The sequence below is a fragment of the Carassius auratus genome, chromosome 23 (assembly GCF_003368295.1).
Source record: "Carassius auratus strain Wakin chromosome 23, ASM336829v1, whole genome shotgun sequence".
NCBI classification, from domain to species: Eukaryota; Metazoa; Chordata; class Actinopteri; order Cypriniformes; family Cyprinidae; genus Carassius; species Carassius auratus.
Genome location: NC_039265.1, coordinates 4,598,951 through 4,626,453, shown reverse-complemented (window position 1 = coordinate 4,626,453; position 27,503 = coordinate 4,598,951). Strand labels below are relative to the sequence as shown.

Sequence of the window (27,503 nt, the reverse complement as noted above, 5' to 3'; positions counted from 1 at the left end):
ACAGAGCATCAATGAGGTTGTGCAAGTGTTTGTGTTTGTTCCCTGCATTTCGAAGACGATTGTTTTACAAACAAGGCCCAGTTTGACGCCGGATTTGCATATCGTTTATTTCTTAAGGATGATGCAATCCCAACGACAAGGGTCAAGATTGTGTGTTGGAACTGCAGGAGCGAGTCATTGCTGCTGCTGCTCTCGTTCAGTTTCAGCCTCTGGATCATAAATAAACGGCTGAATCTGACTGTTAGCCATGGTTTGTTTTGGATAATGTTTTTTTTTCATCACGGTGTCACAGCTTCCAAACGCTCTCAACGCAAAAGCCTACTGGCGCTCGTGATTCTTTAGCTCCGCCCACACGCCACGCCTCCAGTCGGCCGTGTTTTTCCGGGAAAAATCGGTACAGACTATCTTTCTCTTATGAATATAATAAAACTTTTCAAAAAAAGACTTTTTGGAGTTATGAAGGATGCAGTACTACTCTATAGGTACTCAAGAATAACAGGATATTGAGTGAAAACGAGCATTTCACCCCCCCTTTAAAGAGAAAAGTATAAGACAGCCTTATTATTTGTATTTTGTGTTAGAGAGGTTTATTCTGATAAGAAAACAGAGTAATACCTTTAACTTCTTGTTTAATGAACTAGAAGCAATATGATTCTCAGTTGTGATGTGATTTCAGCCATGAAGTGAAGTGAAGTGAAATTGACATTCAGCCAAGTATGGTGACCCATACTCAGAATTTGTGCTCTGCATTTAACCCATCCAAAGTGCACACACACAGAGCAGTGAACACACACACACACACTGTGAACACACACTTGGAGCAGTGGGCAGCCATTTATGCTGCGGCGCCCGGGGAGCAGTTGGGGCTTCGATGCCTTGCTCAAGGGCACCTAAGTCGTGGTATTGAAGATGGAGAGAGAGCTGTTCATGCACTCCCCCCACCCACAATTCCAGGACTCGAAATCACAACCTTTCGATTGGGAGTCCGACTCTCTAACCATTAGGCCACGACTTCCCCATGTGATCACCTGCAGCGGCCCAATCGCTGTACTGGTGATAATCATGTCAACAGCAAAGCATTTATCTTAAAAAGAATAAAACATCTGCATTATTTTTTTTCTTCAGTGAAACATCCTCAAAATAATTTCCATTCTATTACAGGAAAAAGCTTCATACTTTTATTCATACTAAGAAATAAAAAAAATGAAATATGCCCTGAAAAATTCCTCCTAATCTACATAAATAACTTTTTCAAACACTTCTACTATAAGATCCTCAGATGAGAAAAGCTATAAAGGATTGGAAAGACGGTCTCAGTGAAGGTGGTTGTGAATGTGTACAGAAGTGTGTTCTTTACAGGATCAGAGAACGACACTGTCCCTCTCTCATAGTCCAGGTAAACTCTCACCCGCTCCAGCTTTTGTACAACAAGAAAACCAGACTCTTCAAACAGTCTGTGCTGCACACTCCACACACCACTGTCAAAGAAATCATAACCCTTCCTCTGGTTTGATGCTGTAGTTACTCCGAGACTCCAGGACGAGCTCTCTTTGACGTCCACGTCCCAGCAGTGTGTTCCTGAGTTAAACCCCTCTGAACCCAGAACACAGGAGTGCTCATCGAATCTCTCTGGATTATTAGGAAGCACTTGACTGTGGGTGCTGCACACCAGACTGGTCAGATCATCAGACAAGAGGAGATCTGGATGAGCCGTGTTCGGATCCAGAATCACAGGAGCTGATGAAACACAACCAACAGCTGCTGCTATTCTGATGCTCATATAGTGAACAATTATTAACACTTGATCTATTGATGAAACACTCTCAGAAGATTTCTGTCAGTGTTTTCATAGTGAATATGTGCTTGAGAAATGTTAGAAGCAATAAACAAATCTGCCATATAACTGCAATTGTAAGTATGAAGTAAAACAAAGATTTTTTTTTGTTTATTTTGGTGTAGTTAAATTAAATATTAATTATTTTGTCATTAAGATTATATGTGTCACACAGAACAGATCTTTTAAATCAGTGTTTCTTAACTGGGATCCACTACTAGATGGCCTCAGCACACACTTTCAAGTGGGCCTAAAATATTTTAATGACAGGCAAGCTTTAAAACTGCAAAGAAAAAAAAGAAAAGAAAAAAACAAAGTCTGACAAAGACATTTCATAATACTACAGAAGATTTATATTTAAAATTGTCAAACGTTGAACTTTCTATTTATCAAAGAATCATTAAATCCACAACAGTATTATGCAGCGGAACTGTTTTCAATATTGATAAGAATCATCATATCAGCAAATCATCATATCAGAATGATTTCTGAAGGATCAAGTGACACTGAAGACTGGAGGAATGATGCTGAAAATTCAGATTTGCTTTTTAAAATAGGTTCAAACAGAATAAATAAATAAATTCAGTGTAGTTGAGCATGAAAAAACATGAAAAATATTTCCATTCCCAAACTTTTGACAATGGCCTTGGGAATCAAAAATACTGAGAATCACTTTTCTAAAGACTCACTGTGTTGGACAATGTCTTGCATCTTCTTCCAGGCTCTGAATGGCAGGTTGCCCAGGTGACGTGCCACATTAATCAAAGCTCCAGAAGCCAGCTGTGGATCCGACCGTAAGCTCTGGACTCTGGAAGAAACATTTAGGAGTAAGAAGTGTTGTACCTTTGTGACGTGTTCAGAACCATAGACATAAGGGACAAGAACAGATCACTCACCTTTCCATCACATCTGGAAAGTTCTGGAAATTAAACAGACAAATTATCTCCTCAAGTAAGCAATAACTGAATTAGTTATCAATTAATGAATCAATTATCTGATCTGGGACCTTTAGAAACAAGAATTCACTGGCATTCATCAACTTCTCCATGCCTCTGATTGTGTGTGAAAGAGCGGAGATGTGTCTGTTGATCTCCTCAAACTTCTCCTGCATCATCTGATTCTTCCGCTCCTTTTCCTCCCTCAGCGCAGTGATTGCAATTTCTTCTTCATCTCTGAGGAACTGATGAAGCTTCTCAAACTCCAGTTTTATCTGACACTCTGTGTGCTCCGCTTGAGACTGAAATTAAAGGTCACATATGATGAAAATCTGACCTTTTCTGTTCTAACACCATGGCGAAATTCGAGCAAAGAATGCTAATGTGTGTTTTTAAAATAAGCTTGTGTGTAGTTTACAGTTTAAGTGCAGTAAGACATGAAAGAGAACTTAGTTTAGTGCTCACATGCCATGTGACAGACGCTTTCTTTGCGCATGCTTCAGATGTGTGCACAATGAAAACCATATGATTTCAGCACGATAGACATAACAAAGCTGATGTTTTTTTTAGCAGAGTATCTTAGGTAGGAACTGTTTTTAAATTTAAAGGGACATGAACCAAAACAGCGTGTTTCTGTTTGCAATGAAAAAAGGCATTTTCAAAATGATATGATAAATGATCTGTGGAGTGTTTTGAGCTGAAACTTCACAGACACTGGGTACACCTGAGACTTATATTACAGATTGTAAAAAGAGGCATAATAGGTCTTTAAATCACATTCATTTTGATCATCTGAATAAACACGCATTAACTACATCATGCACATGCAATTGTGATCATATAAATAAATGTGTTTAATTAATGAATGTGCATCTGTAGTGTACTAGAAATCTACAAATATATATTTTTTAAATTGCACAGATGAAATAATGTTAATGAACTAAAAGGCCACTTGTATTTAGTGTATTTAAAGAGAGCTCACTTTCATGAATGTTTCTAAACAGAAACAGTGACTACATGACAGAAGAACAGGAGCCTTGAAGATTTCACAGAAAATTGTACAAGAAACTTTCTTTACAGAGAATGAATCCATTTTTACAGTTTAAGAGCTTGAGCAAAGTAAATTTCACTTTCAGTTTCTGAATGGTTTCAAAAATTACCACGAAAAATCACCCAAACACAGATGCTGCTGTCTTGTCAGAAACAAACTTAAGGTGACGTATGTAAGTTTTTGATTCTACTAAAGCATAACAATACCATAACATGTTTGCAGATATTTAAGAAACATGGTAAGTTAACATACTTGTTCATCTGAAAAACAATGCTACTGTTATGTGGAGGGTAGGGATGAACTCAAATCGCAGACAGGAAGTACAACACAGGGTATTACAGAAAAAAGGGGAAAACAAAACCCACGAGGGGGAAAACAATGACAAGGGCAGAGGGGGATAACTAAACAAGGCTGGGTTGACAAGATAAACAAAGACTCTAAACACTAACTACAAACAAACACTCACGGTTATACAACAACTTCTTCAAGGGGTGACAATGATACAATATCTCACAAGCTAACATGAAGGAACACATATATGGAAACAATGAACCGACAAAAAACAGAGCACACTAGGGGATATAAATAGGAAAACTAATTAAGACACAACAGGTGGCACAGATAAGGCAATCACGACAAAACTAGGATAACAAGGGGGCGGGGCAAGGGGACGAGACAACACAAGCACATGGCCCAAAGACAAGGCCATGTGCTTGTACACAAAACACGGGTCTGTCATGATCCTGCCTCAAGACTAGAGGAAAGTCAGGACATGAAGGCAGAATCATGACAGCTACAGTCAGTTATTTTCTTTTGAAAGTGTGTGTCCTGGGCTGGGCTTGTATTTCGGCACTTAGTTGGCAGAAAACACAGCATATTTTATTTCATTATTGTCAAGCGGTTTTGTTCCTGCTTGTGTTGTCAATCTGGTAACCTGTATGTGTCAAGTCTGAGAAAGAGGGACCAGGTGAAAAAAAAAAAACCACCCTCTCCAATATTTTGAATTTGGATTGCAATACCTAGTTCAACCACTTGGTGTCAATCCTACATACAGCACCTTTAAAGCATTTCTCCTCTTCTCCACTGATTGCTTTATGATTTTATTGAAAAAAGACAAACTAAGATAGTCAAGTCCATACAAGTTTTGTAAGAGGGTGGAGACTGGAAACGGTTTCTTACCACCTGGTGTTAAAAGCAAGCCGACACCATTATCAAAATTTGTTCCCAGTTACTTGGCTTGATTTCCACTGTTAACATGAAATTAGGGCGGGACAATTTGAGCTTGACCCTCATCTAAAAAAGCCAATACTATTTCACATATGTCACAGCCTGACAAAAACACACCTGACAGCTTGTGACAGGCAGCTTGTTGTATTAAAAATGGGGTCTATATAGATACCCTTTTTAGATATTAAATGCAACTGAGATACTGCTATGCCCCTGTAAAATATTACAGCAAACTCTGCTCTGATGATGGAGAACGTTCATGACTGAATCATTTTCTTTTAGCAAATAAGAACTAGCGATAAAACTCACTTTTATGACTTTCTAAACACACTTAATTAAAAAGTGCACTTTGTTATACTCTCAGATTAAAAGATTTGTTCTAAAGTATACATTTAAAGTCGAAAGTCCATGACCATGGGGTTAATGAACCCAATACACTAAATCAGAAGTTAAACGGAATCTATTACAGTAATTATTATAGATCATAATTGTGTATAAATATCCTACAACTGCAATGAAAATGTATTTGACCCTTGATGTGTTTTCCTCACCTGAATGTGTTGAAGTGTTTTCACACACTCTTCCTTAAATTCCTCTATGTGTTTAAGTTTCTCTTGTAAGGACGTCAACTCCTCCTAGGATTACACAAAATAAAATGTATCAGGAGAATACGGTGATACGTTTGAATATGTAATATAATGTTGAGCAGAGAAATGCTGAGTGCATTAATGTGATGATATCTGTGATTGAATATTTATTGTTCCTGAAAGAAGACACATTTATCTTACCTTATGAGATGAAACTATTTCACTGATGGGTCTGAATGTGTGATTGACATGTTTCTGTGAATCTCTGCACACTAAACACACAGGCTGTTTGTCGTCTAGACAGAAGAGCTTGAGTTTCTCACTGTGTAAACTGCAGGCCTCCTCAGACACTGATGGACGCGTCTTATCTCTCCTCTCCTTCAGGTACGACTCACTCAAGTTTTTTAACACAAGATTAGATGGAGGATCATCTCTTGAGGATCTTCTCCTGCAGACAGGACACTCCCTAGTGTTCTTGGTCCTCCAGAACTGTTGAAGACACTCCTCACAGAAACTGTGACTACATGACAGAAGAACAGGTGCCTTGAAGATTTCACAGCAGATCGGACAAGAAACTTCCTTTACAGAAAATGAATCCATTTTTTACAGTTTAAGAGCTTCAGCAAATTTAATTTCACTCTCACTTTCTGAATGGTTTCAAAAATTATCACGAAAAATCGCACAAACACAGATGCTGCTGTCAAGTCAGAAACAAACTCAGTGTTTGTCTTCTCCACTGATTGCTGTATGCTTTTATCGAGACTTTGAGAGAAAAGACAAACTAAGATAGTCAAGTCCGTACAAGTTTTGGAAGAGGGTGGAGACTGGAGAGGGTTTCTTACCACCCAGTGTTAAAAGCAAGCCGACAACCTTATTAAAACTTGTTGATTTGTTGAACTGTATAGCTGTAAATAACATAGCTGTACATTCATAAATCTATTATATATATATATATATTCTGATTCTGATTTACCATAATGGATGGATGGTGTATTTTGATTAGGGTAGATATAATACTAAAATATGAAAAAATCAGTATCTGGGCATAGATATGGCGTGAACCATTTAAATATTGTTCATAGATTTTTTGTAAATGTGAAATAAATGTATTCAAAATTTTCTTCTGATTGTTGTTTTCCAGTGATGACATCGTTGTACCTGACCTTGCTAATTTTTCTGGGTCCAGCGGAGACAATCACAGGCTAGTTTTTTGACTACATCTCCCTGAGTCTTGCTTCACTATCGTCAAACCCGTCTGATCAAACAAGGTAGTACAGTTACCCCAAGGTTCAAAGTTGGACGTCACATCAGAGATAATGCTGAGATTTCCGCAGCTGACACACTGTCATGCTGAACAAGCAATAGCTAGAAAAGATGACCAAACAAAATGTTGTTGTGCTTTAACAAGTCCTAACAAAATACATTGTGCATGTTTAACACAATGTTGCCAGAATTCATCTTTAAAGTGTAAATGTTGAAATGTTAAAAGTCAGGAAAGTACTGTATGAATTCAGATCCTTGCTCTTTTTCCTCTGTAAATACTGTAATAATATAAAGCGAAACTAAAGTGTCTAAACTAATATTCACCTATTCCATTGTAGGAGACAAAACTTCTGTTTCAGTGACGAAGTGCCCCTGTAGCTTTATATTTAGAAAATGAACTAGCAATGCCCAATTGGTGAACTACTCACTCATAAGTATTCTATCCAATTGATAGTCAAAGTTTGTGATAAATGATAAAAACTGGACTGTGATTTAGCCTGAATCATTTTCATGTAATTAATGTGATACAAAGAGTTCACAAAATAGGATGAAGTAAAATGCATTGAAAGTGAATTAAGGGGTCCACAAACACACACTCTCTCTCTCTCTCGCTCTCTCTCTCACATACACACACACACACACACACAAAACTGTATTTGAGGCTGAGGAACAAGTTAGAGTGTAAGTGAATGAAGTAACGCTTCCTATGTGATATAGAGATTTGTGCTAATAAATCCAGTGCAAAATCTGCTCACATACAAAGCCCACTTAATAAACAAAAAGTTAGAATATATTTATATTACTATATATATATATATATATATATATATATATATATATATATATATATATATATATATATATATATCCCCACCCCCCAAAACATCCAAAAATGTAATTATACAGGAATAGAAGTTGTTATACAAAGGCTTAGACAGACATATCCACATATTTTCACATACAAAAGTGAATTATTAATATATATATATATATATATATATATATATATATATATATATATATATATATATATATATTTGTGTGTGTGTGTGTGTGTGTGTGTGTGTGTGTGTGTGTGTGTGTGTGTGTGTAACGAGGAGTCAGAGGCGTTCGGATCCATGTGCAGAACTTCATTAAGAGAATGGTCATACAGGCAGAAATCAGGAACGGCGTCAGTATGTTAGGGATATCCAGAATCAAACTGTAACAAGCAGAGATCAGGGCAGGCAGCAGAGAATCAGAGTCGGTTTAAACAATCCAAGATCATACACAGGCAGAACAAACACTAGAAAAATGCTCTGAAATGTTAGACAGGCTAAACAAGACTTCGCAATGTGGTGGAGTGAGTGTGCTGCTTATATGTGTGTGTATTAGCTGAAATGAGGTGCAGGTGTGTGTGTGTGTGCCAGCCGGTAGCAGGAACCAGGCAGGATGGGAACTGGAGTTCTGAATGAGTCCTGAGTGGAGTGCCCTCTACTGAAGATCAAGGGCACTCCAACTGATGATTGTGACAATATAACACACACACACACAAACGCATTTTCAGTCATCAATCAGCAGAGTGAGATATATTTGTTGCCTGTGCCGATATTTGGTTATTTTCGTGAAACTGTTAAAACTTTTTCCAAATTTTAGCTACCAAAATGTATATTTCAGTTGGACATTTGCACTCTGTAGTTTGTTTGAGGCACATGCCAGTCCTCCTTCAGTGAAGCCTGTAAAATTTAACGGAGACTCGCTTGCAGTCAGGATGAGCCTTTATTGTGCAAAAGGGAAATACTGGTTTAACTCTTTAACAATTACAGCTAAGCATTTAACTGTAGGATGAAATGTTTCAAACAGCCCATCTGTCACAGCAACTGGCAGACTTATTAAGCTATTTATAGTTTTCATGTGACATCACACTCTTATAGACACGCCCATCTGGAGCACATAATAATACTACTGTAAGACAGTGATATTACATGAGCACATTCAGTACAGACCGTATGATGATATACAGGCAAACAAACGTGCCCAGAATTAAGACCAAATTCAGTGAAATCTCAAACAAGCACTACAAAGTAATAAAACAACACAAAGTATAGATATAATTACTATTTAATAATGTTTACATGAAATAGATAGATTAAACTTTCATCAAACACTTTCAGTTGGCTTGTAAAAGGAGTGTGAGGTTGTTGTGTTCTCTTCGCATTTACTCAGTTTTGACCAGCAGATGTCAGCATTTGGTTTAATACATTTATTTAAATAAATTAGATAAATATAATTTAAATTATAAAGTTAATGTAAATAAATATATTTGTGATATTAAACGTTTAAGGACAAATTTATAAACAGCAGGTTTGAATGATCGGAAGTTGTTTGCTCATTTCAGCAGTTAAAATGTGTAGTCCTTAAACTGTTACGTTTTTTTCTCAGAATTGCAAGATACAAATATTTTTCCTCTGAATTCTGAGTTTATGTATCACACTTTTTTTCCTTTTTTTTATGTCACAGTGTTGTGGGGGCAAGAGTTTGTAAAGAGTTTATGGAGAAAAAGATATAACAATATGGCAATGTATCTCTCAGTTTTTTTTATTATTGATTTCATCCTGTCAGCTTCACTGACACCGTCACTCTGAAAACCATAAGAAAGGGAAAGAAAGAGTTAAGAAAGGAATGAAGGAAGGACAGAAAGATAGTGAGAGAATTAATCTGCAGCTGCAGGGAGGGGAATACAGATAAGAAGCTTCAATGAAACTGACCTTGAGACAATATGTTATGACACACACTGAGACCTTGTTATCAGGCTCGCAGTTATAGGCATCCCTAAAAATTCTTATGATATATTCTTATTCACAGCTTTCTTTGATCATATTTACCAAGGGTGCCATGACTGTATATATATATATATATATATATATATATATATATTTAATAAATTAAACTTTTATTTAAAAATGATCTATTAAAGTGATCGGAAGTGACTATAAAGATAGGCCTATGTAAAATATTTACAAATATTTCTATTTTATATAAATGCTGTACATCTGAACTATTAAAATAATATATCTCAGTTTTATATATTTAACATTTTGGATCTCAAAAGTCTTTCTTGGAACATTCTTTACAAATTATTAGATAATTTGCATAACGGTTTTACCAAACGAAATAAATGCACACAACATGAGTTGAGTCTAAATTTGTATTTTTTATTATTAATTAACCAACTCTCTGCTCCAAAACACTGCTGTAAGATCTCAGTGCAACGTTACAAACACAAACACATAATACTGAACAACATCAGCACACTGGCACATAACGGTCAAACACAAGCACGCATTATTATCTTGTGCGCCTGAGGCCTTCTTCTGAAATTTAATTACACTGAGAGAAGACCAGCATTATTACTGCATGACAGTTGATATGCACAGGCTCTGCTGTGGCTGAAGTGGGATGACACTGTGTATGTTAAAGGGATCATATGATGCGATTTCAATTTTTCCTTTCTCTTTGGAGTGTTACAAGCTCTTGGTGCATAAAGAAGATCTGTAAAGTTACAAAGACTTTAGTCTCAAACCCAAAGAGATATTCTTTATAAAAGTTAAGAGTCACTTCACCCCCTAAAAAGGCTCGTTCTAACATGCCCCCACATCTGACTCACAGTCTGTAAGTATGTTAAAGAATTTACCACAGATGAGTTTTGAGGAGTGCAGAGTAGCGCTTGTTGTTTGTTGTTTCTCAGATCACAAATGCAGACATGGTTTTATGTTTACGCAGAGGGATACGCAACACAATGCGTAAAAAGACAGTATAAGTCATTATAATCAGAAATTTTGTGCTCACTCGTGCAACAAATGCTTAGTTCGTAATGGGTTTTATTGGTTTTGTCTGGTCGTGCTGGAAAACGGCATCACAGTGAGGTGAGGGGCATAACATTTCAGTCACACACTTTAGGTATTCAGCCAATAACAACGCACTGGATAGCTGGCCAATCAGAGAACACCTCGCTTTTCAGAACGATGAGCTTTGTAAAAGTCGACGCATTGTAGAAAGGCAGGGCATAGAGGAGAATCAATAATGTATAGTATTTGGAAGATAATGTGTGTTTTTTGTTTGTTTTTTTTTTTTTTTACTTAAACCCACATAAACATATTGCATTCCACCAAATACACAAAATAATGTTCTTTTTAGCAATGTCATATAACCCGTTTAATGGCATATAAGTGCTTTGCTGTGCAGTATGGACTTGACTTGAATGATTCTCTTACTCATAACAGAGCAAACACCACTGTGTGTGTGTGCGTGTGTGTTTGCAGGGCAGTGTTTTTCTGTATCTGATCATTTGCTAGTGCTGGCCAGGATATTAAATGACACTTTCATATAACAGTGTGTTTTTATTCTCTTCTGCCTTTGGTAGAAGTCTGGCTCCATTCTCAGGTGGAAGGAACTCGAGGTGATGTCGACCCCAGACAGGTGTCGTCAGATGCTGCCAACGCTGAACAGAGAAACACAGTCACACAAACTGAACATCACTGCATCCTACAACACACCACAGATTCATCCACTCAGATTCAACTACTTGGGGGGTAACTACAAGTCATTTGGCATCAAAGGAGTCATCAGTAAATAAAACAAAAAATATACATATAAAAATAAATATTTACTGAAATAAAAGTATACTACTTTATCTACCACTAAAACTACTCATAGAGATCATGTAGCTTTTAGCTTGCTATGCTACAGAGTAGTTTATTGCATGGTAAGCGAAGAAGCAGCACACACGCGACAGTCGTACCTCGATGAGAGAGCCTTTGCAGTGCAGCAGTTTGTAGAGGACGGTGAGAGGAATGCAAAGCATGGATGAGAGAGCGAGAAACCAGCCCAGCACCTCACCCCACCACGGGTACACATACACCGCATTATACACTAATCGCTTGTAGTTGACCACATGAAAGAAGAAAACACCCTGCCAAACACACAAACACCCCTTTAAGACCCTCTCAAGAATACGAAACCCCATGTTGATCCATTATTGCACTCACCATGCATACTACCGGGGTGACATAAGACCAGCACCACTTCATATACGGCAGAGGACGATAGCCGATCATACAGGCCACATCGTCCATGAAGCGATCAGCGCCTTCAGAGAGAGTCAGAGACCGAGAGTGAGCTGTTTTTATGGGTTATCACAAAGACTATATGTGTATCTGCATGCTCACTAAGATTCTCCCAGGTATGACGTGTTCTTGAATCAATACACTTGTTGAAATGGGAAAACGTTCCAATAAAACAGGGCTTCCCAAACTTTTAAGTAACCAAACCCCTTCAACGCAAATATTTACTTTATGTATGAGATTTTAAGTTAGTATTCCAGTTATTTAACATATATTTGCATATTCCCAGCAAGCTTATTATAGTCAAGATAAAATAAAAACATAAAAATGTTACTTTAATTAAAATACATGTTAATTAAAATAAAATTATATATGTATATATATATAATATATATAACTAATTTAATGTTGTTGCCAAAGCATTTCTCATTTTCATTTTTTTGGTTCATTTCATATAAATTAAAGTATTGAAATGTAATAAAAATTATGTAAAAATGTAAAATAATTTTTTAATGTAAAATAACTATAAAATTACTAAAACTTTACCTAAATTTATAAGAACAGTGAAACAAAACAAAAAAAAACTGAAAACCAAGTAAAAAAAAATAAAAAATACAACTATATACAAATTATAAACTGTATAAAAATTAAAACGTTCAAAACGTTAATCTTTTCACAGGACACATGCAGTTGTGCCTAAAAGAGTTAATCTTGCACACATTGCATTCCTAAAGCTGCTCTGAAAACACTTTCATAAACTGGACACGTGTAAATGAACACAGCGCCGCATTTCTCTCTGAACATGACTAACTATTTACTTTTTTAATAAAATCACAGCCTGTGATTTGATGATCATAATTTGGTAAGCACTATTTCAGTTCTATTTCAAATGATTGTGCAGTAGTCCCATTTGTTTCAATCAAATGTTACATCTGAAGTTCCCTTATAAAGCCCCATTTTGGAAACACTGTTCATTTTAGGGTCAGGTTTGGGGTAATCGGGTAATCCATCATACACCAGTCTGGGCTATCATGGAAATTCTAACTGGTCTTTTAAGCAGGGTTGAATTTTTGTAAGGATTATGTTTGTTAGGAATGTTATTGCAGGACCAACAAAATATGTTGATTCGGGAACAGGTCCTACTTGGTCTCTGTGTTTGCATGGCTACAGATTTTTACCATACACCCAGGCCACCACCACACACTCCCAGAAGGCCTGCCAGAGCAGAGTTATCCCACTCGCAGAGTAATAATCAAACAGCTGGAACACATACATCCCTCCCTGTACAGAGAGAGAACGTAACCAAAAAAACACAATAAGGACACTGATATGAACTCTATTGTATGATATACCTCACCTTCAGGCTCAGACGTACCTGTGTTACCATGGAAAGGTCAATTGTAAAACAGGTAAAGCAGCATATTGCGACAACAACTTCACGACGCTGAGAGCCGAGGAATGACTTTGGGGGCAGCATGTCCATTATTCCAGTAATAAAGCCCTCAACGCCAACAAACTGAGAGAGAAAAATGAATCTTGTTGATGATCTAACTGAGAAATATATTGGCAACAAGGACATCTGAATGTGTCTGACCTTGTCAAACATTGTTGCTAATCTAAGAGCGCTACAGCTAATCCAAGGCACTGTGTGAACATTAAGGCGCTGTTCACAGGTTGGTTTCTCTCATTCCTGTGCTGTTTTTTAATAGTTGCTTTACATACACATGCGTCAGACTGACAGAGATTGCATAGCTGGAGGTTTGTGGGCTGCTGTACTGTCGCTGGCTAATATATCTTTCTAATATATCTAGCATTTCATCACTGCGTGTAAGGTTACACTTGAGAAAAAGACGTGTGTTTACTTGTATTGAATGTGCTCTTGTAGTGTACTTCAAATCTTAAAGGTACATTTTAAAAACGACTTGTACATAAATTTGAGTCTTTGGATGGAAACATAGCGTATGTCCTTGGATCCATGAACGTTTCTCTCAGAATGCAGTCTCACAGTCTGAAGTGTGTCACACATGCTAATTTAGCAAATCATCTTTTCGTCGGATAAGAACACGCAGTCTCATGAATAAGTGTGAGACACCGATGCCTCATCGAAGTGATATTGCTGCGTTCCAGAATACTCTAAATTAATATTTTTTCCCACCTCATCCGTTAAAATATCATCTGGAACACTGCTTGAAGTCAGATATCTGACCTGTGAACTCTGCTAAAATCTGTCTGGGGTTTCATGAGCCTTTAACACACTTAAGTACACTTTAAGAATTGCACTTAATCTTTTGCTGTGCTTTAATGTACACTTATTTTGAGGTGTTGAGTAACATACTAAAGCACATGTAAAGTACTTGATTATAATTTGAATTGAACTGTAGTGTATAACTTGATATTACATTAAGTATTAATGTAATATATTTTAAAATGTACTAAATTGCAACTTAATCATTATAAATGCTTAATTACTCCTTTAAATAAAATATTCAGAATACAAAGACTTACACATTTAAATAATAATTTAGACGGTAAATGTTATAATGTATTTTATATATTATTCATTTTATTTATAAGTATATTTTAGTTTATTATAAATAATAGTCAGTACATTCAGCAAAGCCATATTTCAAAGACAACAGAATTATGAAATTAGATATAAAGATGTACTCAATCCTACTTAAGTGGGTCAAAAAAGCTATGTAATTGCATTTAATATAAATTTACACTATAATATATTTTAATTTAATTGCACTTAACATGCAAATAAGTGTCTGAAAATTATTTTTATTTAGATTATTACTTTTGAAGTATATTATTTACCTAAGTACTCTATTTAAATGCATGCTAATGTGTACTTCTTTTACACTGCTTTGCTGAAGTTACTCACTTATACACTTATACTCTGTTTCAGATCTTTGTCATAAATGAGTGGGTGGAGCCTCACCTGACTGTCCAATCCCAACACCAGAAGCATGAGAAAGAACAGCACCGCCCACAGCGGCGCTAAAGGCATCAGTGACACGGCTTTTGGATAGGCAATAAACGCTAAACCAGGACCTGACAAAAAAAAAACAGTTCCACATGTTTATGTACCATGGCATGGTATGGTATGGTATTCCAAGGTGTTTAAGAATAGGATGGTACTATTCTAGTACCACGTCCAAAGTTCTACTGCAGTAGTATGGTACTTTTTGTTCATGCAGTCAAGAAGAATGAAGCAACGGAGAGTGTAATGAGGACAGATGCATATCTCACCACTTTCTGCCACATTACTGATGTCAACGCCTTGTTCGGCCGCCATGAATCCCAAAACTGAGAAAACCACAAATCCTGCAAAAAAGCTTGTGCCGCTGTTTATGAGACCCAGAATAAATGCATCCCTACAGTGAGAGAGAGAGAGGGAGAAATCATCGTGGGATTAGCATTGAAGGAGAACACGCAGTTCACAGGGTTAAACTGGGTGGATGATGAACTCATGCAACCCCTGATCTCTGATCCGATCACATGCATGCAAACACACACGCACTACTGGCCCACAGGGATGCTGCGGGATTATGAAGCCATACAGAAAAAACATTTTGGCCTGGAGGCCTTTGTTTCGTTACTGTTTGTTTACAGGCAAAACAACAACACAATACTACACATGCAGTGAGTCCAAAGTCTGAAACATTGTTAGACTGATCATATCATTTGCAGTGAAAGATTCACATCATTTAGAGTGAAAATTTATGTTACATTAAATATTAGAAACTTTTCAATAAAGTAACTTTGGTAAAAACTTTACATTGTTAAAAATGTAAAGATTAATTTACAGTCCTTGTGTCCATCTATACATTATGCAAATCAATTGCAATTCACACTTAACTGCTCTTATACAGTGTAATGATCCCAAATTTGAAATATAACATCATGAAATGATCCCTGTGTGTGTGTGGTATTTTGCTCACTGGTAACAGTTGTTGTTGAATCGGTTGTAGCTCCCAAGAGCAGTCAGGGCCCCCAGACCGATAGCATAAGAAAAGAAGATCTGTGTGGCAGCATCAATCCAAACCTGCCATCATAACCATCAAGACAACAACAATTATAAAACCATGTCACTTGCCTCTAGGTTTTGCTTTAAAAACACAGTACACAAGTGAATCTTTGCTTACTGGTGGATCTTAGTGCAGTTTACTCTTGAAAACACTCGCATCTTTTACATGACCGGCCAGAAATATAAAGTTTGTAGCATGCTCTGAGATAAATTATTAAATAAATTATAAAATAAGTGAAGCATTTGTTGTCACACTGTTTTCACCAGATTTGATTCACAATTTATTTAAGCCAAAACGATTCTTAAAAAAAACCCGTTCTAATAATACTTTACATTATATTTTTATTTCTGCAACGTTTAATTGCTGAGACGTGGTCTGCAGCACAGAATCCTCTCACACATGCTCTCACCTGTGCCTCTGAGAGTTTGCTCCAGTTTGGTTTCAGGTAGTAAGTAATGCCGTTAAGAGCTCCTGGCAGTGAGACCCCATGAACAAACAAGACCACCAGGACCAGATACGGGAACACCGCGGTGAAATATACAACCTGCACACACATTACTGTACTGCTCAGATTTATTCAGCTAAACCACCGTAGCTCCTGAAATGAGTATTACGGTCTGAATCATTACAGATTTATAATTACTATCACTGTTCGAAATCTTTTCTCTGACAGTCGCGCACACACACGCACACGCACACACACACACACACGCACAGATCTGGGGGGAGAGCTAATAATCAGCTTACATGGCCAGTGCTCTGGCTTTTGATCTATTTTCTCATGTTCCCAACAAACATTCATAATGGTTCGGCTGATGTGTGTACAGTAAGGGATAATGTAGAGCCAGCCATCATTACCGCAAAATAAACCCTAGCAGTGTGATCAGTACCCAGACGTGAAGCAGATAATGAGCATCTGACTTTACATTATCCCAGTTATTACACAGCTACTTATCAAATAAATACATTAAATATTGATTTGAGTACTTGTTGATTAGCTTAAAACTTCCAATAACAACAGCCCATTACAGAGTTATGACCATTACAACATTCAAGACAATCAACAAAGGAAACGCTGCCTAATAAAATTCACATTTGTTGTAACATTATGAACGTCTTTACTGTATTGTTTGATCACTTTAATGCCTCCTTGGTGAATAAAAGTATTAATTTACTTTCACCATCTTTCAAAAAACATATATTTGTACCTTTCCAGCGGACTTAACACCCTTCCAGATGCAGAAGTAGACGATGACCCACGTTGCAAGCAGACACAAGACCAAGTAACCGCTGATGTCACCCACCTCATCCAAACCGCCAGACAGACGGAGGACTTTACGCCTGATCAAGAAAGAAACGCTGTGTCAAACTAAAGATAACACTAACTTAGCCATTCCCAAAATAAAGCAAAAAGGTCTTAATGAGAACGACCATGCAATAATACAATTGTTATCACAGCTAAAGAACACCGACAGACACAAAACAGCAAGGCCTTCCTGCTTTCTACAAACAGTTCATACATGAAAAGATAATACATACAAATGGGTAATACACAAACAGTTGACGGTAGCCATTGACTTCTACAGTATTTTTTTCTACATTACTTAAGTCATAGGCTACAGATAATGGAGTGACGAAATATCTTCTTTTGTGCTCAACAGAAGAAGCTATTTCGGGTTTAGAGCAACCTGAGGGTGAGTCCATTTTTGGGTGAAGTGTCCGTCTAAGAGCTTCAATAGCTAATATTTGCTCATCAAAATAAATACAAATCTGTGCCAGGGCCTAATCAGATTGGAAAACACTTCAAAGACACTTACTCCCAGAACTCCATAACAGATGATCTCAGCCCCGTGTGCTCCAGACAGCTGGTGTTGAGCGAGGAGACGTTGGGAGGGGAAGAGGACAGCGACTGATTGAGACACACGCGGCTGAAGTTAGTGGTACAGTTGACTGTGTTCCACTCGTGTCCACATGTGGCCCACGGCAGAGGGGAGGTGAAGGAGTGAGCCAGAAAATACAAGCCCCACACCAGAACCATGATGTAGTAGGTGTTGCAGAAGAACACGATCACCATTGATGCCAATCCAAGCCCTGGAGGAAAGAAAGATACTGCCCTTCTTCACCCTTCTACTTCATATGCATCACGCTGGATGATATTAAAGCCAGACAGATCAATATTCCATTATAAATCGACATCAATATTCAATAACAAATTTGCCATTAAAAATGAAAGATAATTGATGGTAGGATGAGGTATGGAGGTTGGCAAGGGTTGGGATTTCAAATACAAACATTTTTGTCTGTTAATAATACTCCACCTTTAAAAAGAGGTGCAATGTTCCATGTGGCGACTCCACCCTGTTTCATGAACTGACCCAATGCAATCTCCAGGAAGAACACGGGAACACCTCCAACAAACACCATCAGGACATAGGGGATCAGAAACACGCCTGCAACACACAGGAAATCACAAGATGTTGCAAACGGAGTCCGAAATTTTCATCCTTTCATTAGAAAATGAATACAGTTTCACATTGTGTCAATCATGTTTATAAACTGCCTCCGAAACTTTCATCCGTCATAAAAAAAGAAAAGAAAAAAGAAAGAAATTCATATCAGATTTGATCTTCTGCATTTTTGAATCTATAGCATGCATTTTAATAGGAAAGTATGACGAATGTGAAAAAATGTATGCAAAATTTCAGACTCAGTATGCAAGGACCTTTAAGCAGACTTGTAAAATGCTTACAGAACAATTTTAATAATTACCCTTTGATTTACTCATCCTCCAAACATCCTAGGTGTACTGGTATATGACTTTCTTCTTTCAGTCCATTTCAATCGGAGTTATATTAAATATGTCCTGGCTCTTCCAAGCTTTATAATGGCAGTGAATGGTGGTGGAGGTTTTGAAGCCCAAAAAAGTGCATCCATCCATCATGAAAAGTGCTCCACATGAAAAATATCCATATTTTAAACTTCATAAACCATAATATCTAGCTTCCGCCAACAGTTGTACACACGTTCACGAGAGATGTTTTAAATATGGATATTTTTATTTACACCAATGCATCGCTTCACTTCAGAAGGCCTTAATCAACCCTCCGGAGCCATGTGGAGCACTTTTTATGCTGGATAGATGCACTTTATTGGGCTTCAAAATCTCGACACCCATTCACTGCCATTATAAAACTTGGAAGAGCCAGGACAGGTTTTAATATAACTATGATTGTATTCGTCTGAAAGAAGAAAGTCATATACAAGTTAAGATGATTGAGGGCGAGTAAATCATAGGATATTTTTTGGGGGGGGGGGGGGGCATACTATCCATTTAAGAAAACTCTTAAAATGTAGTCTGTAAGAGAAAGACCGAAATAGATTAGGTCTGCATTGCAAGTCATGTTAATTACAGACAGATAACATACCCAATGTTTAGTATCAGCTCTATAGAAACAACAGACTCAGGCATTTTATGAAACTAATGCAGACTTATTGACACGCTTCAGCTGGCAGTAAAGGGGAAACAAAAAAGCTTATAACTCTGAGTGACATTCATCACCACCTACATGCGTCAGAAGAGCTGCACAGGTGGTTAATGTTACGAGAGAAGGAGAGGAGAACAAAGAACAGAGTATCACTTCTTCAACCTTTGATAAACTTAGGCCATGAACAGTAGACAGCCATTGTCCTTCCTCTTTCTTCCTGTCTGTCAGGCCCACGTTTATTTTTCTCAGCGCTTTGACCTTCTAAATTATCTCTACTGGCAGATTCTTCATTACGTCAGATGACTTAGTTTATTAGTGTTAAAGGAACAGTTCATCCCAAAAATGTAAATCTGAAAATGGACTCACCCTCGGGCCATTCAAGATGTAGATGATTTTGTTTCTTCATCAGCACAGAATTGCAGCACTACATCACCTGCTCATCAATGGATGCCCTGCAGTGAATGGGTGCCGTCAGAATGCGAGTCCAAACAGCTGATAAAAACATCACAATAAACCAAAAGTAATCCACACCACTCCTGTCCATCAGTTTACAGCTGGGGAAGTGGAACACTTCAAATGCATTATTAAGATGTTTGTAACATTCTGTCCATAATATTGCTTTCTCCAATGAAAATGTTTTTGTCTGAGTCAGAAATATACATTGAGAGAAATATATAGATCAAGTAAAAAACTGTTCAGATCTAGTTCAGATCTAAACACATTGGTGGATTTTGATGAGAGAGGACCACAGGGGATGACTTTTTCACTGGAGGAAGCTATTATGAAGTTAAAACAAATAAGACACTAAACACTTAACAATACATTAATTGATGGACTGGATTGCTTGTGGATTATTGTAATATTTTTATCAGTTGTTTGGACTCTCATTCTGACGGCACCCATTCACTACAGAGGATCTATTGATGAACAAGTGATGTAATGCTTCATTTCTAAAAATCTGTTCTGATGAACAAACAGACTCATTTACATCTTAGTTAGTCTGAGGGTCAGCAACTTTATTTTTTTAAATCAGGGTCAATAGATCAATAATTGAGTATAGAAAGGAAAGTCTCACATTTTCAATTTGGTCTCAAGACATTTAGACCCCACTCCATGTATCAGTTCGGTTAAATATAATGTATCTGTGCCTGACTGTATTTATCTCACCTCCTCCATTCTTATAACAGAGGTAAGGAAATCTCCAGACGTTTCCAAGGCCAACAGCAAATCCAACACAGGACATGATAAAGTCCATCTGCCTGCTCCAGGTTTCTCGTTCTGAATGCCCCAGCTCTGTATTGGGGTCACCGCTCTCCATCAAACCCACACAAACTCTGGGCTCAGCAACCTCCGCACCAGACCCTTCAGTCTCAGACACCAAAGGACGGGCGACTTCTGCTTCCTCCTGAGACTCATCCTCACACGTGCCACCATCATCTGAGAGAGAGAGAGACAAACACCACTTTGTGAAAACTTGACATTTCTTTTGCTTTAATAACAGCAAATCTTTAACTGATATAACTCCAGTAGTTTGTAATAAAATGTAAAAATCTGATATCACAAATTTGCATATTTGATTTAAATAGTTAATATATATATATGTGTGTGTGTGTGTGTGTGTGAACCAGTCATAAATTGCACGGGGATATTTGTAGCAATAGCCAACAATACATTGTATGGGTCAAAATTATCAATTTTCTTTTATGCCAAAAATCATAAGGATATTAAAGATCATGTTTGTAAATATCCTACCGTAAATGTATCAAAACTTAATTTTTGAATAGTAATATGCATTGCTAAGAACTTTAAAGGTGATTTTCTCAATATTTAGATTTTTTTTTTAATCCTCAGATTCCAGATTTCCAAATATTGTCCTCCTAACAAACCATACATCAATGGAAAGCTTACTTATTCGGCTTTCAGTTGATGTATAAATCTCATCTTTATGAAAAAAACTGACCCTTATGGTTTTGTAATTCAAGGTCATATATACATACATATACATATATACATACATATATATATATATATATATATATATATATATATATATATTAATTAATTAATTAATTGCATCCAAAATTAAAAAAAAATTTGTTTGCATAATGTATGTGTGTGTCCTGTGTATATTTTTTATGTATATATAAATACACACACATGCATGTATATATTTCAGAATAATATGTGGTTTATATATTAAATGTATTTGTTTAGAGTATAATTATATTAATATAAATATAGACATGTAAATATTTTCAAAATATATAATGTATGAATGTGTACTTATATACATAATATATTCACACACTACACACACACATATATATAATGTAAACAAAAACGTTTATTTTGGATGCGATTAATGGTTTGACAGCACTAGTAAACAACACATGGAGAGACTCTGGATCCTGTCTGTATTTTTAATGGAAAGATACATTACGCAAACACCAGTCTGATTCAATCGATTTACAGATTACACTTTATATCAGGTCTATGTAAACACACAGTTATTAAGGTGTTATTCCTGTTATTATCAATATGTATGTACACAAACAAGCATATGAAGTCATTCTTACTGGAGAAGTGCTCTTCTGGAGACATGCCGCGCGCCCGAGAATCTACGAATAACGGTTCTTCACCTTTTATTGTTTTTTAATTCCCGCTGTGCAGCACTTCACCGTGGGACTGCTGTCTGATTGTTTGTGTGAAACGGATCTTCTGCAGAACGTTGACAAGATTGATCTCCAAATGATAATAACGGACGTGCGTCGCTGGTAATTAAAAGGGTCTCAAAAGCAGTCGACAAAGCACTTGAAGGTAAGCCTGAAGAATCGCATGGATGTTGGTTAAACGCGAATGATAGTACGTGTTAAAGCATCTCCCGGTGCGATGACGTGATATAAGGGCAAAGCAGGAGTGAGGTTGCGTCTGTGTCGCTGGACACTGATCTGAGCATCAGCGGCGCTCAGCTGCAGCGTCCCGGTCCTGACGCTCGGCGCTGCGCTGTGATTGGCTGAGGAATGTGCGGTCGTCTGTGATTGGCTGATGTCCGACGTTATCAGACGCAGACGCGCACCTGACCAAAGCAGCGTACTGACTCCGATTCTGATTCTGCACGATACACTATTCATTTGTTAACACGGAGAGTTAGAAGATGTGTTGGAGAGTTGCAGAGCTAAGTGCTCGTCGTCAGAGTAAAATCTAAAAAGAAATGCGCCGAGTGCTGAGTATTAGCTTGACCTGGTGAAAAATGAAGAATAAATGTTGTTTGGCAAAAGGAACGTGACTGATGTTCCTTTCTGTTGAACTTATCATGGCCGATTACCTTTAGACTTTCAATATGTTATGCAAATTAATTAACTGATTTACTTAGATCTGTTTGTAAAATCTGACTTTATTTTAAGTGGGTGCATATGAGTGGATCCACACAAGTTTGTGGAAATTGTGTAGCCTAATATTTAAAATTATTTTTAAAACTATTCCAAATCGTTTAAGTCATTTAAAAGTACGTTATTTTAATTAAGTGAATTATTTTAAAGTTTAAAGTTGTTTTTTTTTTCATTTTGTTTAGTCATTTTACCCAATCAATATTCATTTATTGATCTGAGATGAAATACCAAGAGACACTTGTGTAGTAAAAATAAAAAGCTTTTAATTAGCTGTGCTAAACATTAAAAGTGTAGATCTTATTTAATAAAATATGAATTCATTTCTTCTTCTTCTTCTTTTTAACCTCTCTTAATACACTCAGTGTCCAGTTTGATGTCAAAACACATTTTAAGATCTTCTCTAGTAGTTACAATGGGCCTAAATAACCCCCTTTAGACTTATTGTACCCTACAATACTATTAAAATAGTTTGAATTGTACTTCAGGGCATACAAAAGATCTTTTGCCTTTGCAAAGCTCAAGGGTACTCACAAAGGAGTATAGAATTCATACATAACAAATACAAGCATAGCCAAACAGCCGTGAGAACGTGTTTAGTCAGTCACCAAAGGCCCCCAAATCCCATAGACTCTGTATTAAGCCTCAAGATCCAAATGGTATTAAAGGATTTTTTGCAATAATGGCTTACATGCAGTTCTAGTGAGTTCCCTCAGCAGCTACAGCACAGGAGAACTGTGTGTGTGTGTGTGTGTGTGTGTGTGTGTGTGTGTGTGTGTACAGTACCTTCGGGTAGCACATTTGAAAGTGTTTTCTTTTGAATAAGGCATGTGTCATCTAAAGTGGCAACATTCTGAGAATATAGCTCTCTGTAATAAAAACAAATGGAAGGTTACTAAAATGAACTGAAATTGTTAGAATCTGTCGTGGATAAGTCTTATGAGTCTCATGAGATTGAAATCCTCTAAATTATCACTGCCAGTTCTGTTTTTGGACAAATGTTTTGTGAGCAGAACAATCAGTATGTTGTTCAACAACAGTAAGGTCCATTGAACACTTTGTATTCCGAATCCCTCACAGCCTGGCTATCATACCTGTCAAAAATTAAAGGGGTCATATGATGCATTTTCAAGTTTTCCTTTTTCTTTGAAGTGTAACAAGCTGTTTGTGAATAGATAAGATCCCTAAAGTTGTAAAGACTAAAGTCTCAAACCCAAAGAGATATTTTTCATCAAAGTTAAGACTCGTCCACAGCCTCCTGAAACAGCTCATTCAAACACACCCCACATGTTTACATCACAATGTGGGAAGATTTGCATGTGTACACAAAGAAAGAAAGCGTAACTTTGATTCTCGCTCTAGTATTTTTGCTGCGTCCGTCATGTTGTGGAGTCACTGTGTGTTTCGTTGTGAAGGCGAAGCTACTTTTTTGGGCTTTCAAAAGAGGACACGATTAGAAATCAGTGGTTAAGTTGTATTTACAACATTGTTCCAGAACAGTTCAACCCGAAAATTCAGATGTGTGCAGCACATTTTACAGAGGACTGTTTCCTGTGAGAGTAGTCTACAATGTCTCTGTAGCACAAAGACTTAAAGTGAAAACAATGCCCTCTTGTGAGGAACACCTGCACTTGTATATCGGTGAAATCTGCAATGTGTGATTGCTGAGGTTTAATTCCTGAAGAAAGTTGACCAGTGAAATCGAAAACACCACCCATTCACTCTAATACAAGTATGAATTTATTTCATAGTTAATTTAACTTACATTTCTGACAATATATTTTCTTGAAATAGCGCATTAAAATGGAAAAAGACAACCTGTGTTTAACAAAACCTGAGATAGACACACATTATGTGACACACACACACACATATATATATGTACACACCTTACATTTGATATATATGAATAAATAATAAATAGCAAATTGACAAATAAACAATAATATCGAACCACATTGACTAATACTTTTTCATAAATAGGGGATAAATAAATTGTGCGACACCAGCAAACTGTGCGTCAGTGAACGTTTAGCTATTATTGAAAGCAACTTTCCAGTTGAACTCATGAATATTAAACATGTCACCGGAGCAGGGGCTGACAGCTATATAAAGGTAAAGCTCACAGCAAGGGTATCTCCATTACAGCACCAGCTTTTACTTTCCTAAACAAAGCTTCATTCACATTAGCAGGAACTGACTCTGGATCAGCTGTCTGAGCGTCTGGTTCAGAGGTCTTGGTGAAGGTCTCCATGCTCGGGGTTTGTGTTTTGCTTGTTTGGATGCCATGAGACCAGACACTGGTAGCGCTCCTGCCGCCGCTGTTCAGAGTCGATGTTCACACACACACTTCCTGTCCATTTGAAGCCCCCGAGTGACTAAACAGTCACCGTGCAGAGAGAGTTCATCCAGCTCTCCAACCCAACCTGATGGAAATATGTGAAGAACAACAATGGTGAGTTCATTAATATTCATTATGTATACACTACAATCAGAGCTGGGAAGAAACTGGTTACATGTGATCTGGATTACGTAATCAGATTACATAAAATAAGTACTTGTAATTAAATTATATTATATCAGACTACAGATTCCTTTTTATGGATTACATGGTTGCATATTGTACTTTTGCAAGAGCAATACATTTACATCTTTTAAAGACTCCTTTCTAAATTCACATTCACACAGAGATCAGTCATTAGTCAGGCGGCTACACAGCATTTGATCACAAGAGTTACAAAAATAATTTCAAGCTTAAGAAGTTCATTAACTACTGATTAATTTTTATTTGAATTATCACACAATCAGCTATTACTTTAGAAGGCATTTGTCTTTCAAATACATTAAAATGCACAAAAATTCAACAACTTTTTTGTTATCTGATCCTTAAAAATAAAAGTACAAATATTATTTTTAATAATTAAGTATCACATATGCAAGATCATGTTTCTCTGACATTGATTATGGTCACATGACATGCAGGAAAAATATTTTTTTAACAAGTGTTTTATTTTGATTTTAAAATGATTTATTTTAATTTCACATTTTTATGATCTGACATTTTTATATATTTTTTTAAATATTGACTTTTCATTAAACTCCCACAAATCCCTGTTTGGGAAACCTTGACGTAATGTAATGTTTATCGCACTTCATGTTGTTATGTTGTTAATGACAATGAATAGAATATAGTTTGTGACTCCTTTGTATTTTTATATTAATAAGTTACAAGTTTATCCTATTTAAATTAATTTGATAAACGAGTTAGGGCAAAAGTAATCCAAAAGTAATCTAAAATTAGTTTGATTATATTATGGGGAATATGTGGGAAAGTCTTGGCCTAATGGTTAGACATTCGTACTCCTAACCCAAAGGTTGCAGGTTCGAGTCTCGGGCCGGAAGTAATTGTAGACGGGGCGAATGAAAATGCACAACACATTCTGAGTATGGGTCACCATTACCTGGCTGTATGTCACGTCACTTTCACTTTTTTTTATTTTATTTTTTTTACTTTTTTTTTAATGTGTAAATGTGTAATGTAATGGATCACATTACTAACTACAATTTTTGTCCTGTAATTTGGAATCAGTAATTGATTACAATTTGTAAGTAATCTACCCATTTCTGATAACAATTCAATTAAAAATAAATATGGTCACAAATACAGGAAACAGAGGCATGTGAATAAGAGAAACTCTCCACTGCCATCTGAGAGGGGGTTATAGACCACAGCAGAGCGGTTCCAGCTACAGGTTTGACCTTCAGATGACCTTTATCACAGTACTGCTGAGAGAGATCACCTAAGACCTGCAACACTCACACAGATTGAAGCTGCAATAACGTCAAGTGCCTAAGATACTTACCATAATTCAAGACCTTCTTCCTGTTGCTGCCTGGTTGCCATAGCAACAGAGCTCACCTCCCCCTGTTGCCACAGAAACAGGAAATGGCTCACCTTCCCCTCGTATGTCCTGCTGTCAGCCACAGGGAAGCTCAGATGCAGCACGACTGTCAGACACCTGTGTATTAGGTCAGATACCGCCTTTTATTATGGTGTAACATTTCAAGAGTCAATCAAACAGATTCCAGATGTCTTATACAGTAGATTTTTTTGCATTTCTTAATCTAGCTCTACTTTGTTCAACATCTAGTACACAAGTATGTAGCAGATATTTACCCCAAAGCAGTGTTATTTAAGAAAAATCTTCCTGCGGGTTTCTGGATTAATTTCAATTACTCACCCTCGTTTCACTCCAATCCCGTGGGTGTCTTTCTGCTACAGAACACCAAACTCCTTTTACAATTCTTTATTTTCCATCTTTTCTTGTCGTTTATTTTCTGTTTCGTTTCGTTTCAACTGGTTTTGTCAGTGAAAGTCAATATGGAAGGAAAAAACGAAACAACAAATGTTTAATTTATTTTTGTCTGAGCATAGCAAAACAAAACAAACAGAAAACAAATGAACACAAAGATTGTCCATACAGTGAAAGTCCATGAGAAATCAAAAAAAGAAAAGAAAAAAAAATAGTTAGACTGCTTTGCTCATAAAAAGAAAGTCAATAGGCAAGGCAACACACCGCCTCTGCAGAAGAAGATCAA

At 36.8% G+C, this 27,503-nt stretch overlaps 2 protein-coding genes and 1 long non-coding RNA gene across 4 annotated transcripts; all 3 read right to left on the bottom strand.

Annotated features, from left to right (window-relative positions):
* Positions 1-1,002: 1,002 nt before the first annotated feature.
* Positions 1,003-6,345, bottom strand: LOC113041723 (nuclear factor 7, brain-like). The gene is made up of 6 exons (XM_026200377.1): positions 5,836-6,345; positions 5,599-5,682; positions 2,841-3,071; positions 2,731-2,753; positions 2,524-2,642; positions 1,003-1,737 (listed from the first exon to the last, which is right to left on the bottom strand). Exons 1-6 carry the CDS (start codon positions 6,232-6,234, stop codon positions 1,265-1,267), a joined length of 1,329 nt encoding a protein of 442 aa, XP_026056162.1. The 5' UTR covers positions 6,235-6,345; the 3' UTR covers positions 1,003-1,264.
* A 4,676-nt stretch (positions 6,346-11,021) lies between these two features.
* Positions 11,022-22,510, bottom strand: LOC113041050 (sodium- and chloride-dependent creatine transporter 1-like). Of its 2 annotated transcripts, none has more exons than XM_026199331.1 (14): positions 22,095-22,510; positions 20,686-20,955; positions 18,352-18,483; positions 17,851-18,124; positions 17,242-17,374; positions 16,443-16,577; positions 15,947-16,050; positions 15,255-15,379; positions 14,944-15,056; positions 13,375-13,515; positions 13,178-13,280; positions 11,925-12,025; positions 11,678-11,848; positions 11,022-11,377 (listed from the first exon to the last, which is right to left on the bottom strand). In XM_026199331.1, the coding sequence occupies exons 1-14, from the start codon at positions 22,117-22,119 to the stop codon at positions 11,246-11,248; spliced, it is 1,959 nt and encodes a 652-aa protein (XP_026055116.1). In that variant the 5' UTR covers positions 22,120-22,510; the 3' UTR covers positions 11,022-11,245. The 2 variants fall into 2 exon arrangements, with proteins under 2 accessions (XP_026055116.1, XP_026055117.1); XM_026199332.1 differs by lacking the exon at positions 22,095-22,510 and adding an exon at positions 19,885-19,970 and having other exon boundaries at positions 20,686-20,771.
* A 2,383-nt stretch (positions 22,511-24,893) lies between these two features.
* LOC113041721 (uncharacterized) lies at positions 24,894-27,244 on the bottom strand. The gene is made up of 3 exons (XR_003275447.1): positions 27,146-27,244; positions 26,768-26,923; positions 24,894-25,330 (listed from the first exon to the last, which is right to left on the bottom strand). It is a non-coding gene; the product is annotated as an uncharacterized LOC113041721 (long non-coding RNA).
* Positions 27,245-27,503: the final 259 nt, after the last annotated feature.

Coding starts and splice junctions, on each gene's coding strand:
- LOC113041723 (XM_026200377.1), bottom strand. CDS start 6,234: ATGGATTCATTTTCTGTAAAGGAAGTTTCTTGTCCGATCTGCTGTGAA. Junction 2,643..2,730: donor TTTCCAGATGTGATGGAAAG/GTGAGTGATCTG, acceptor TGTTTCTTCCAG/AGTCCAGAGCTTACGGTCGG. Junction 1,738..2,523: donor GCAAGACATTGTCCAACACA/GTGAGTCTTTAG, acceptor GTGTTTCATCAG/CTCCTGTGATTCTGGATCCG.
- LOC113041050 (XM_026199331.1), bottom strand. CDS start 22,119: ATGTCTCCAGAAGAGCACTTCTCCA. Junction 16,578..17,241: donor GTGTTAAGTCCGCTGGAAAG/GTACAAATATAT, acceptor ATGTGTGTGCAG/GTTGTATATTTCACCGCGGT. Junction 13,281..13,374: donor ACCTTTCCATGGTAACACAG/GTACGTCTGAGC, acceptor CTCTCTGTACAG/GGAGGGATGTATGTGTTCCA.